Source organism: Prionailurus bengalensis, chromosome C1, assembly GCF_016509475.1.
Source record: "Prionailurus bengalensis isolate Pbe53 chromosome C1, Fcat_Pben_1.1_paternal_pri, whole genome shotgun sequence".
Taxonomy (NCBI): domain Eukaryota; kingdom Metazoa; phylum Chordata; class Mammalia; order Carnivora; family Felidae; genus Prionailurus; species Prionailurus bengalensis.
In genome coordinates this window covers 16233922-16245740 of record NC_057345.1, presented here as the reverse complement: position 1 = coordinate 16245740, position 11819 = coordinate 16233922, and the positions used below count along the sequence as shown (strand labels likewise).

Here is an 11819-nt window from a genome sequence, read left to right as displayed (position 1 = left end):
ACCCCCCACCCCGAGTTTGTCCTATCCTCGCAGTCTCCAGCTCTTCTCTCACGATCTTCTCTTCACCCTTCTTTTTCGGGTGAGAAAACAGAGGCCCACAGAGGTTAAGGGGCTTGGTCAAGACCCTGCCGCTTAGGGCGCGCCCAGAACTTGAGGCTAGCCAGAAACGAGGTTTCGGATTCCCGCAGTCTCCGGCCACTGTCGCAAGCTGCCCGAAGCTCGAGAGGCCCCGTCCAGCTCCCGGAAGGCTGGAGGGAGGTGAGCGCCAGGGAAAGGCTGGGCCAGAGGACGAGCCGGCCGGGAGGCGGGGAGGGGCCTGGCGGGGGGCGGCCGGGTGGCTCCGGACTCCCGGGTGCGCAGCCCCGGGCGCCCGGAGCGCAAGCGGCTGGGTGCGCGCCAGGGGCCGCCGCGCTCGGGTCGGTCCGCCGCGCTCGGGCTGGGGTCGGGCTCCGAGGCGCCGGCGAGGGGCGAGGCGGGGCGGCCAGGGCGGTGCTGCAGTGCCCGAAGCGGCGGGCTGGGGGAGCTGTGCCCGCCTGTCCCCAAGGCCGGGGCTGGGACCGGGCAGCTGGGTCGCCGCGCCTCTAGCCCGGCCGCGCTAGGCGGCGCGCAGCCAGCCGTGCCCGGAGCGGGCTCCGGCCTTAAGTCCTCCGGGGGCGCCCGGCCGGGGAGGCCCCCGGAGAAGCCCAGTCCCGCGGGCCAGGGCGGCCGCCGCCGCCGCCGCTCCGGCCCGCCCCCGGGGGGGGGTGTCCCGGGCCGCTGGGCCCGCCCAGGTAACCCCATCCTCGGCCCGCCCCTGGCCCGCCCCCCCGGCCGCCCGCCCGCCCGCCCGCCTCCGCCGCCGCCGCCGCCGCCGCCGCCGCCGCCGCCGCCGCCGCATCCCGGCTCTGGGGCGGCGCTGACAGTCTGGTCCGCGCCGGGCAGCGGGCGCAGCAGCCGGCAGGGCTGACGGCAGGCACGGAGGCAGAGCCCCGCCGCGCGCGCCCCGGCCCGCGCCCCGGCGCCGCGCCCCAGCCCGCCCGCGGGGCGCCCACCTGCCGCCCCGACGGGAGGCCCCCCGCGGCCGCAGCCGCTGCCCGGGGCCGGGCGCCCGCGGCGGCACCATGAGTCCCCGCTCGTGCCTGCGTTCGCTGCGCCTCCTGGTCTTCGCTGTCTTCTCGGCCGCCGCGAGCAACTGGCTGTAAGTCGGGCCGGGACCCGGCTGGGCCGGGCGGGGCGGGGCGGGGCAGGCCCCGGGGGCAGCGGCCGGTGCCAGGCGGCGCGGGGCAGCGGGCGCGGGGGCGCCCGGCAGGTGTCTCGGCCGCGGGACGCGAGGCTCGCTCGCCCTCTCCGCTGCCGCCGCCGCCGCCGCCGCCGCCGCCTGGGCCTCCCTCTGGGCACCGCTCCTGCCCGGGTGCGGCTCCCAGCCCAGAGGCGGCAGGGGTGGTGGCGGCATCCGCACCCATAGGCGGCCTGGGGCGCCCGAGAGCGCGAGGGTACGAGCGCCGGGCGGCGGCCGGGGTGGGGCGCCCGGCTCCGAGCGCAGACCGGGCTCGGCTGACAGGTCGCCGGGGAAGCCCATTACGGGGTAGGAGTCTGGGTCCTAATAGCAGGTTAATCCCGAGCAGTCCAGGAGCGAGCTCCCCGCGCCGAGCTGCGCCGAGCTGCGGGCTGGGCTGGAGGCGTGCAGGGACCTGTTTCTGCTTGGGGGGGGCGGGAGCCAGGGGTAGAAAGAGGGAAGGGACCGGGACACCCAGCCTCAGAGAGCCTGCGGCTGGAGGTGGCCGGCCTTTTCCTCCCTGGGGCAGGAAGAAACTCCGTCCAGCCCTTGAAGAAGACAACAGCCCAGCACCTCTCTGTGTTTCTACCTAAGGAGGAGGGTGGCGGGGGGTGACCGCTGGTGGCCTGTTTCTCTGTTGCTGGGCCTGGCTCAGGTGACTCCCTGGGAAGGGACAGAGGGCTCACTGAGGGGTCTCAGGTGGAGGAGGCGGGGGTTCTAAAGGGATGAGCTTTGGTGAGTAGATGAACAGGGAAGGGAGAAGACTCCGGAGCCCTTCTTCATCCCCCCATCAGTGACGGTTCCCCTGGCCCCAGGCTTAACTCTGGCCCCGGTTCCTTCTGCCCAGAGCTCTGCCCCCATGGGCTGTGGGCAGCCAGTGGGGAGCCAAGCTCCAATATTGATCTGAAAAGCATGAGGTGGGAAGGGGGATGGCCAACAGTGTAGCTGGGGTTTCCATGGAGACAGCGGGAGAGGAAAAAATTCCCTCTGCATCAAGACTAAAGAACAAATATCTCCCATGAAATTGCCCCGAGTGTCCAATGGCTGTTGCTATGAGGTCATTGCGGCCAGCCGGAGCCCTGCAGGCTGGAAGGAGTGTGTTCGCTGGGGTCAGAGCCACCCAGGGCTTGGGGGACCGAGGTGATGTGGAATTCTCCCAGCTGTTGGGAGAGCGAGCGACTCCAAGGCAGCCCGAAGTGGCCGCACAGCTTTTGTTTTTCTTGGAGACTTAATTTGATTAACACTTCAGGGGCAGTGGCAAAGCTACAGGAACCAGGGCACTCTCACCTCCTCCCGTTCCCCCCCCCCCCCCCCCCCGCCGCGGGCCAGCCTCCTGAGTGGGGACTAGGTCGCAGAGACGAGGAGGAGGGAAGCTGATTTGGAACCGGGGATTCTGGGGTCCCCAGAGCTGACCCTTGAAAGCAGGGGCTCAGAGCCAGGGTCTCCAAAGTGAGCGTGAGCATCAGAAGAACAAGACCTGGGGCTGGCCCACCCAGTGCCAAGGGCTACGAAGAGGAGGACAACAAAGTGGCAGTTCCAGAATCGGACCCAGGCCTTCAGGGAAGAGAGCAGCATCCATAGGGAAAAGTCCCTCAAGAGCATCCAGTGTTTGAGCTCCTTTCACAGATGAGGAAACTGAGGCCCCGGGAGGGGAAGCTGCTGGCCCAAGCTCAGAGAACTGAACCCAGGCGCTGCTTCCCAGGCCTCGACATACCCCTTCCCTGAAGCCGTCCCAAGGTTGAGCCAGTGTGGCCCAGGTGGTGTCACCAGCCACGCTCAGCCACGTCCAAACCCCAAATCCCAGCCAGGGAGGCAGTCCCAGCTTTGGGTCGCGCAAAACCATGGGGGAATTCCAACAACTCCCGAGAGGGGGGCAGGGTGAGGAGGGGCGGCCTGGAGGGAGAAGAGAGGTTGGCAAACCTGTTCTCTGCGGTGGTGATGGCTCAGGTTGCCACGAAGCAGGTCTCTGGATGACCCAGCTCGCTCCTGCTCCACCCCGGGCTCTGAGCCAAGGGTCTCTGCACAGCCCAAGACGGAAAGCATAAGGGGCTTCCCGGGACCCCTACCAAACCAGAGGGGCAGTGATGGAGAAGAGATCTCTGGGCACATTCCAAGACGGGGTCATTCGTCTTGTATTTATCAACCTCCATCCCTGAGACAGGGACTGAGCCCACTCACAGCCTGGTCTCCAAGGACCTTGGGGTCTAGAAAGACGGGACAGAAGCAAAAACACGAATGGGTGGGGCAGCGTGCATGCTAGTGCCATCAGAGCAAAGGTTCGGTGCGAGCTGGAGCAGTCACAGAGGGGACTTGGCCTGGAGGTGGCAGAGTCACGACAATAGAAGTAATCAGTATTGTAATAGCTCCCAGCGCATTATCTAAATCCTGACAACATCTGAATCTCGTTCCACAGATGGGAAGACTGGGGATCACAGAGGTCACTGCCCAAAGTCACCTAGTTAGTAAATGGCAGGGGCACCTGACCCAAAAGCTGCCTTTAGAAGGAAGAGCTGTGGGCAGGCAGATGTCCACCCAGGCAGGGTGGCTGGCACTATTTTTTTCAAGTGTGAGTCACAGTGGAGGTCTGGTCCCCAGAGGGCGGCTGGCAATGTTCTCAGAGGGGCAAAGCCTGGTGTCCGTTCCCGTTCAAGTACCTGGAGTCAGGCTTTAGTCCAGGGTCGGCTGGCTGGCCGGCCGGTTGCGAGAGACGATGCTGTCTGTTGTCTCAGAAGGGCGGTGGCCTGCCGGGGAGGCCAGGTGTCCCACTGCGTGCAGCTGTCGGGCAGGACGGAGCCTGGAGCTGGGAGGGCTCCCCAGCCTGAGGCCCGGGCAAGCCCAGAGAAGCTGAAAGCTGCCGATCAGACTCATGTCTGGCACCCCGGGCGAGCCGGCAGCTTGTGGCAGCTCCCACCACCGAGGGAGGGATGGATAGATGAAAACAGTCCGTCGGCGAAAGGCCTGGCTCTGTCTCTGAAAGATGGGCTCAGAAACGGCCCTGAAAGTTCCCTCTGACACTGGGCGTGCTGGGAGTTGAGAGTCCGGGGTTCCAGTCCCGGCTCTGCCTCCCAAGCTGGCTGGTTCTGGGTGGGCCTCTCCTGCCCTCTGGGCCACAGTCCTCGGCGGATAGCTCTGAACTCCAAATGAAAGTACTGGGAAGAGTCAGGGAATAGCTTGGCGAGGGCTTCGTTATTGTGGATTTCCTGAAGGAAGGGCAGTGGTGCACCGGGCTGGGGCCCCAGCAGAGGCCCACCAGATGAGGGTAGGGGGGGCCGTTCCACACTCAGAGATAGTCCAACAGAGTGGCTAAGAACCAGGTCTCCAAGACAGCCCGCAGGTCCATCCCAGGTCTGCCGCTGACCGGCTGAGTGATGACAGACAGGTTACTTAACCTCAAGTTCCTCATCTGTATATAAGTGGCACCCACTCTTGGACGGTAGTGAGGCAAGTGTGAGCTCGTGCACATAGCACACCGAGCGCAGTGCCAGGCACGCTTGCGCTGGGAATGGCCGGCATGGCTGCTGCTGGAGGTGGAGGGCGGCTGTTGGTGCGATGGGGGAGTCGTGTCCTTGTTTATAGGGACGATGGAGAGAATGAGCCTTCAGCCTGCTGCTCGCAAGCCCTGTTTACCCCAGACTGCTCTGTCAGGATCCTGTGCTCTTACACGGGTCACACAGGTAGGATCATCGGCTGCCGCCTCCCTGCTCTTCAACCAGGGCTCCTGCAAGAGCCTCACAAAGCCAGGGAGGTCCGGCCCGGCTCACAGGCAAATCCTGGTGGCCAGAGGAGTTGTGTCTGGGAGCGCCCTTCAGGGCGGCTGGGGGAAGCATCTCACCCTCACTGCATCTGACTCCCCACAGGTGTGCATCTCTGGTCCAAGCTCCCGTATGCCTATTTGCCCAGCAAGGGGGGGCCACAGCCGGTGACCTCCTTGACCATGAGCAGACTAAGGCCTGACACTCTGGGTGCAACTCGCTGGGCCAGGTGTGGGCAGAGCCAGTCCCACAGGTGAAGGTGTGTGGCACATCTCCCCCAAGAAGAGCCTCCCGATCCCCAGCTATAAAGGATCCCTCCCTCCCTTCTAGATAGTAAACCCCCTTCCTTGGTGCTCCTCCCCTGACTCTGGGCGTCCCATCAATCACTCACGCATCCACAGCCCTTTATAGTTTATGCCAGGATTTCCCAAACTGCACCGTTGATATTTTGGACCCGTCTTGTGCGTTGTATGATGTTCAGCAGCATCCCTGGCTTCTCCTACTAGATGCCAGTAGCATATCCCCAGGTGCTCTAGACATGGCCAAATGTCCCCTTGGGGGGCAAGATTACCCCCCATTGAGAATCAGTGGTTTATGAAGCACTTTCACACCCATGACCCTATTAGAACCATGTAACCTCTCCCTCCCCACTTTTGGAACAAGGGGTCTGTATTCTTTTCAATCTCGCTTCAGAGGCCCAGAGGTGTAGCTGCTTCCCCAAGGACATTCTGCAAATCAGAATCAGGACTTGAGCTTGACGTGCTCTCGCATGTCCCCATCTCCTGGTTTTTATCCCCCTGCCTATAGGACAGTTTCGTACTGTATGTAACTACAGTCCAGTAGGGTGGCTTTGTACTTCTACGAGGCTATAAAACCTGAATGTCAAGTGTGCTTAGGTGCTCAGTCAATATCTGATGGGTGAAAAGGGGAAAGGCTTGTTCGCTCCAGAGGGCTGTAAGTTTTTGTTAAATGGTGCCCGATCTTAGAGACCTCGAGTAGGAGGGAAGCTCCACTGTAATCCCCTGAGTCTCAGGTGATGCTAAAATGGGCCAACGTGAGTGTCAGGGAGTGTGGCTGTCTGTCACCCAGCAGATCTGCTACTCTGGCCCCTGTAGCTCCCCTGCCAGGGTGCACCCCCCACCCCCCCCCAGATCCTGCCTAAGCCCTTTCTCCCCCTCACCCTCCGTGGCAGAGCCCGGAGACCAGGCTCTGCCTGAGGGGTTTACTCAGGCGGCAGTCATCACCCAGCTGTCTGCTATGGCTTGACTTTCTTCCCTCAGCCTGGGATTAGCAATTGAGCAACTCAGCAAGCATCTGACAAGACAGTGTTCCCCAAACCTGTTGAAACTCGCCCAACTCGGGCCCTGTGGGTGCGTTTGCAAAGCTGAGCATTTACGACAAGCCTCCTTTTCTTGTTCTTCCCTCTGGGAAGAAGGGCTTGGCCTGAGCCAACTGGGCACAGGGTTGGCCAGGGAGCCACGGACGGGGGTGACAGCTGCCCCTCCGGCCCCTCCAGTCACCCCCACTGCAAACCAGCTTGCCAGAGCCGCTGCCGTTTGCTCAGCAAACTCAGCTGGAAGGCAAAGCCGCGACCCCATGGTTGCGGTCCAGATGGCCTCAGGAGTTGCCAGGTTTTATCTCTGAGTCCTGAACTGCGTCTTCTGTGATCCAGCCAAAACCAGGGGAAGGCTCGCTCCCTGCTGTGACCCCCACCAGCTCCCCCTTTCCCCATCCAAGCCCCTCCCCACCTCCCCCATCTCCTGGCAAACTTTAAACCAAACTACGTTCTAAAAGTTCCCCTGACCAAGTCACAAACCCACCGTGGAGGGGACCTGGTCTGAGCAGAGAGGGGAGGAAGGTGGGGAGGAGGAGGGAGGCATGTGCTCAAGGAGGGAAGGAACCTCCCAACAGCTAGCAGCTCACAGCTCACAAGGGAACTTTGGAGAGGCCCATTAGAAGCAGCGGGAAATTTCTGCTGAGACTCCAGGGGCCTCTTCCTGCTGTGACTCCTGGATGGTTCTTTCAGACCCTATTTCTCACTCCGTTCACACACGGGACCTATCATGGCAGGACTGGGTTCCAGGAACTCTTCCTCAAGGGCTGGTAACAGCAGGGCATTCCTCTCGAGTCGGGGTCCTGGCGGTCCTGGCACGCCAGGGAATCGAGGGCCAAGTCACGGCCATCAGAATTTGAAGGGTCCCGGGAGATTACCCATTCAACCCTTGCAGGGACCCTGAACCTCCGAGCAGGGGCATGCCTGGAAAGCCCCATTCAGTCATGGCAAATGCTTGCTTGTCAAGACTCGCCCCACCAGGCACTGTGGTGGGCTCTTGGGGCCACAGAGCACCTTAGTGATAGAGGTGGAACTGCATCCCAGGTCTCCTGACTGTCTTCCCAGGACTTTCCCTGCAGCCCCACACCCTAGCCTGTCATCCTCTATGGGAGGTTATGAGCGACTGGAGCGAGGAAGGAACCAAAGTTATCCTAGCTGCCTTGTTGGGATGGGGGCGCGGGTTTGGCCACAGGCTCTCCTGGAAACGGTGCCTTCAGAAGGGATCTGCCAAAGCCCAGGAACTCACTAGCAGCCTGGAGCCACCAGAGCATGAGCCCCACTCTAGGAAGCCAGCTCCTGCCCTGGACAGCTCAGCTGGGGTTTCAGCCACCCCTCCTCGCTCCCACCCCCTGGGCTCCCTCAGCCGAGCTGGAGAGGATGAACGCTTCAGTGGCTACAAAGGCGAGAGAGGCACTTGGGGGACAAGCGTCGGGTGGGTCTTTGCAAGGGAGAAGCTCTCTTCTGGCAAACGGGAGGCAAGGCAAGGTCAGGAAGTGCCCTAACTTTGATGCCCACTCACCCCCACAATCACACCTGCCTTGCAGAGAGAAGGAAAATTCCTACCTTCTGGTGCAGCTCTGGGGCCATCCAGCTAAGGTCTGAGTGGCTACTTGCCGGCCCTGAGTCAGCCACCGGCTCCCCAGGAACAAATACTGTGAGATGGTGAGTGGGAGGGGGGCTCCCACTCAGGAAGCCCTCAGGAATGAAATGTAGGAGCTGGACTACCAGGTGCGGGAAAGCAATGGAAACTGGGAAGTGAAAAGACAAAAACAGGGGCTGCTGAGGCTTCTGAGGATGGAGAGCAAAGGAAGCGAGGGGTCCCAGGAGACAGGAGGAGGGGGAATAGTGCCCCGAGGTACAGGAGTAGGGGCTTGGGCTCCAGGAAAGGTCATCATCACCCCCCCCCCCCAAGCTGAGGAAAGGCACTTGGGACAAAGAGAACTTGACCTGGGCACCGAGGACTCCAGAGTTCTGCCAAGGCCGGGGAGAAGGTGGAGGGGAGGCTGTGCCCACCACCCCTACAACCACTGTGTCTCCAAGGCTGACCCCTCCTTACTGGCTGCCCCTCCAGGACTTTCAGGCCAGTAGCAGCAGCCCCATCCATGGCCCCAGAAGCCGTCCAGGCTGCCCACACTGAGACACTTCCCTCCCCAGTATCCTTTGTTCCTAAAAGCAGAGCAGACGCCTTTGCTGTGGTCCCCAAAAGCCCTGGGACCGCAGATGGTCTCAGCAATGGAAGAATGAAGCCACCTTCCTCAAATCATTGTCACTACCCTACGCCATCTTTGGAGCCTGATCAGCCAACCCAGGCTTAGGAGCCAGAATGACCTGTGTTCAAATGCTGCCCAGCCCTGACTGGCTGCATGGCCTTGAACACATGCCTCCCGGAACCTCATCTGTAAAATGGAGGGCGATCATACCGTCCTGGCCAACCCTGCGTGGCTGCACTAAGGATATGTTAAAGCATGTGGCTGTTGTTTGAAGAGCACAGGTGACAGGGGACATGAGGTCCCTCCCTTCCTGTCAATCTTGTCCCGCAAAGGGCTCCCAAGTCCCCCAGACACACTGAGCCTGCACTGGACCCCCCTGTCCCTAGCCCCCTCACCGCGGTGCCCCAGCCTCTGATCTCCTAAAGCACCCACTTGTGTCCCACCTGTTGGACCCCTGGTCCCTGGAGGGTCCGACCAGTGGGCCCAGGTCACCGGCAAGCATCCTTCAGCTCTGCGTGCTCCATCGGAGCAAGCTGTGTCCAAGCTCTGCGGTGGGGATGGAGGCCGAAGTGTCCGCCCTTCCCAGTGGGGGTGTGTCTTTCCCTCAGGCTGGTGAACCCCCGTCTAAAAGAGCCGAGCAAAAGAAGACCAGTGAACAGGACTGTTCTGCGGTCCAGCAGAGGGCCCAGCTCGAGGGACTGCGCGGGGGCTTTGAGGTGGCAGTGATGATGAAGGTGATGACGGTAAACACCTTAATGACCACAGTGACGATCAATAGGACTTGGTAATGTTGCCATCCGGGGAGCAGTGGCTACTATGTGAACATTTAATCCGTTGACGTCTCTTGAGGTGAGAACTATTATTCTCCCCATTCTACAGATGAAGACACTGAGGTTCAGAGATGCTCGCTAACTTGCCTCCGGGAACACAGAGCTGGGATTCTGACCCAGTCTGCCATCTCTCTCGCACCGTGTGCCACCCTGTGGGCCGTGCGAAATGATAGGTCTCCAGGACAGGGCCTCGGGATTCGGAGACCGTGGGTGCAGAAACATCCGGAGGCCCGAGAACAGCTGAGGGGCGTGATGGGGACCCGGGGAGCCAGGTGCTGGCCACCCCCGGAGAGAACGTGGTCCTGGGTGGGACCCGTGGCATGCTTGCCTTCACGCGGCCGTGTCTCCCCAGGCGGCTCACTGTTCGGCAGGCACTCCGGTTCCTTCCGGCTCCTCCTCCCGCCTGCTTGGCCTCCTTCCTCCCTGGTGTCCCAGGCACTGCCACTCCTGAGGAGGCTCTAAATGTGGCCCAGGCAGGCAGGGAGGCCAGAGGGAGGGGGCAGAGAGGCCTGGGCTGGCGTCCCAGCCCCCACCTGGATACCCGCGGGGCCAGGACCCACGACACTGATCTGCTTGGCCTCCCAAACACTCCAGCTATTTCCCGTCTCCTCTCCTCTTGACGCGCAGGGTAAGAGCTGAGAGGAGGCGCAGAGGTGCGGATTTTTCTCTAGGAATTTGTATATTTTTTTTAAAAAGCAAGCAAACCTGGAAAAGCTTGGGACAAGCCCAGCTAATTTTAGTTTCTAATGAAAACAGCAGGTGGCCGAGAGGATCTGATCTCCCTGGCAGGGCCAGGGCCCTCCAGCCTCGCAGGCTTCGGCACGGGCCGGCGGGGAGGGCCTCCTGGGAGGGGCCTGTGGGACCCGCAGCCCCCGTTGGAGAAGATGGGGGCACGAGCTGGCTGGCAGCGGCAGCCGGGGCAGCCCGGGCTGCTGGGGTAACCCGATCGATGGCGGGGCTGTGGCTAGAGTCCTGGGTGGCTGGAGCAGCAGGTGGCAAATTGCTAAGCCTGTACTCAGCAGTGGCAGGAAGAAGCCTAAACTGGGGCAAGGCAACCAGAACGAGAGAAGGAGCAGAGATGGTCGAGGCCCTCCACGGGCCTGGCCACCTAGCCCAGCGGCAGCCAATACCGATCACTCCCGGGTTCTCTGTGCCCCCGAGAAATGGCTTGTGCAGCCAACATTTGGGCCCGGCCCAGCTCCAGGGTCATCAAGTGGCACACACGTCTCCGGGGAAAAGGCCGAGCCACCTTAGGGTGCAGAGAGGGGATTCCTGAGGCCCCCAGAAAAATTTGGGTTCTAGCCTCTCACAGCCTCCAGCCCTCAAAGGCAAAAGCAGCCCCCACTTTACTCCCTCACCCCCGCTCTTCCCTACCCTGACGACTCTGCCAAGAGGTGAGCCGAGGGGGACGGAGCCGTCCATCATGCTGTAGGCATTTATTGAGCACCTTCTATGTGCCACAACCTGTGCCGGGCCCTGAGGAGGCCATGGGCCGGACACGACACTGAGGGTAGTGTCAGCCCCCACGGCTGTCAAACAAGGCAGATCCACAACCGGGGTACAGGAGACACAGAGCTCCCAGCCACTCGCTCACTGGCTGTGTGACTTTGGGTGAGTCCCTCCACCTCTCGGGGCCTCAGTTTGCTCCTCCGTAAAATGAGGCTGGGCACCAGAACAAGTGGGCTGTGCGGGCAAGGGCCTGTGATGCCCGGGGTCCCCACTCTCTCCGCCCTGTTCCCAGCTGCACGTCCAGTCCTGGCAGCCAGGCCTTCCCAGGCAAGACTCTGGGACCCAGGAGAATCGAGGTGGGGTGGAGCTGTGTCTCCTGCACGGAAGGGGACAGCTGTTGAGCCAGATGAAGGCAGGGGCTCGGGGGTGGCACTGGTGCCAGCCGTGGGGAGGGGGGGGACAGGCACACTCCTCAGCGGAAGAGGGTTCTCAGCTTCTTCCTGGAAGCTGTCCCAGTGACTCACGGCCATGGCCACCCAGCAGCCTGCCCCTAAAGCCGTAGGACGGTTATTTCAGGCTGCCTCCCCTCACTGAGTCTAGCCTAGGGGAGAGGGGTGGGGGGTTCCCTGGTCTACTTTATTTCTCATTCAATGCAGGGGGTCCTGAGGCCTTTGAGGCTTGGACACCTCCATCCCCCCCTGTAGAAGAGGGACTGTCACTCTGACAGAGGGAAAAGGTCTCACAGGCCCACCAGTTTAGTGTCCCCACGAGGACCCAAGCTCCGGGTAGGCAGGGACTTGCCCAAGGTCACACTGTGGGCTGGTAGCTCAGCCAGGCCTCCCCAGCCGGCATTCCCTACCCAGAGAAGCCCTGCCCTTGAACACCTCCCTCCACCAGGAGCCTGGAGCCTGTACAGCCTGACCTGGCCCATCGGCTGGATGCAGAGGGAACAGGGGCCACCTCTGTGCCCCCATGCCCTTCAGGGAATAG

The 11819-nt window shown here is 62.1% G+C and overlaps 1 protein-coding gene and 1 long non-coding RNA gene across 3 annotated transcripts in view; one reads left to right on the top strand and one right to left on the bottom strand.

Moving 5' to 3' along the window:
- Window positions 1–1024: 1024 nt before the first annotated feature.
- The window catches only part of WNT4 (Wnt family member 4), a 28980-nt gene continuing 18185 nt past the window's right edge, over window positions 1025–11819 (top strand). Inside the window, exon 1 of one of the 2 annotated variants that reach the window (XM_043574047.1) lies at window positions 1025–1177. In XM_043574047.1, coding sequence (XP_043429982.1) covers window positions 1101–1177 — 77 coding nt within the window. In that variant the 5' untranslated portion in view covers window positions 1025–1100. The remainder of the gene's footprint in view (window positions 1178–11819) is intronic. The other variant, XM_043574045.1, reaches the window with a different exon arrangement.
- On the bottom strand, window positions 3360–11233 carry LOC122480069. Its single transcript, XR_006296511.1, has 2 exons — window positions 5546–11233; window positions 3360–5506 (listed from the first exon to the last, which is right to left on the bottom strand). It is a non-coding gene; the product is annotated as an uncharacterized LOC122480069 (long non-coding RNA).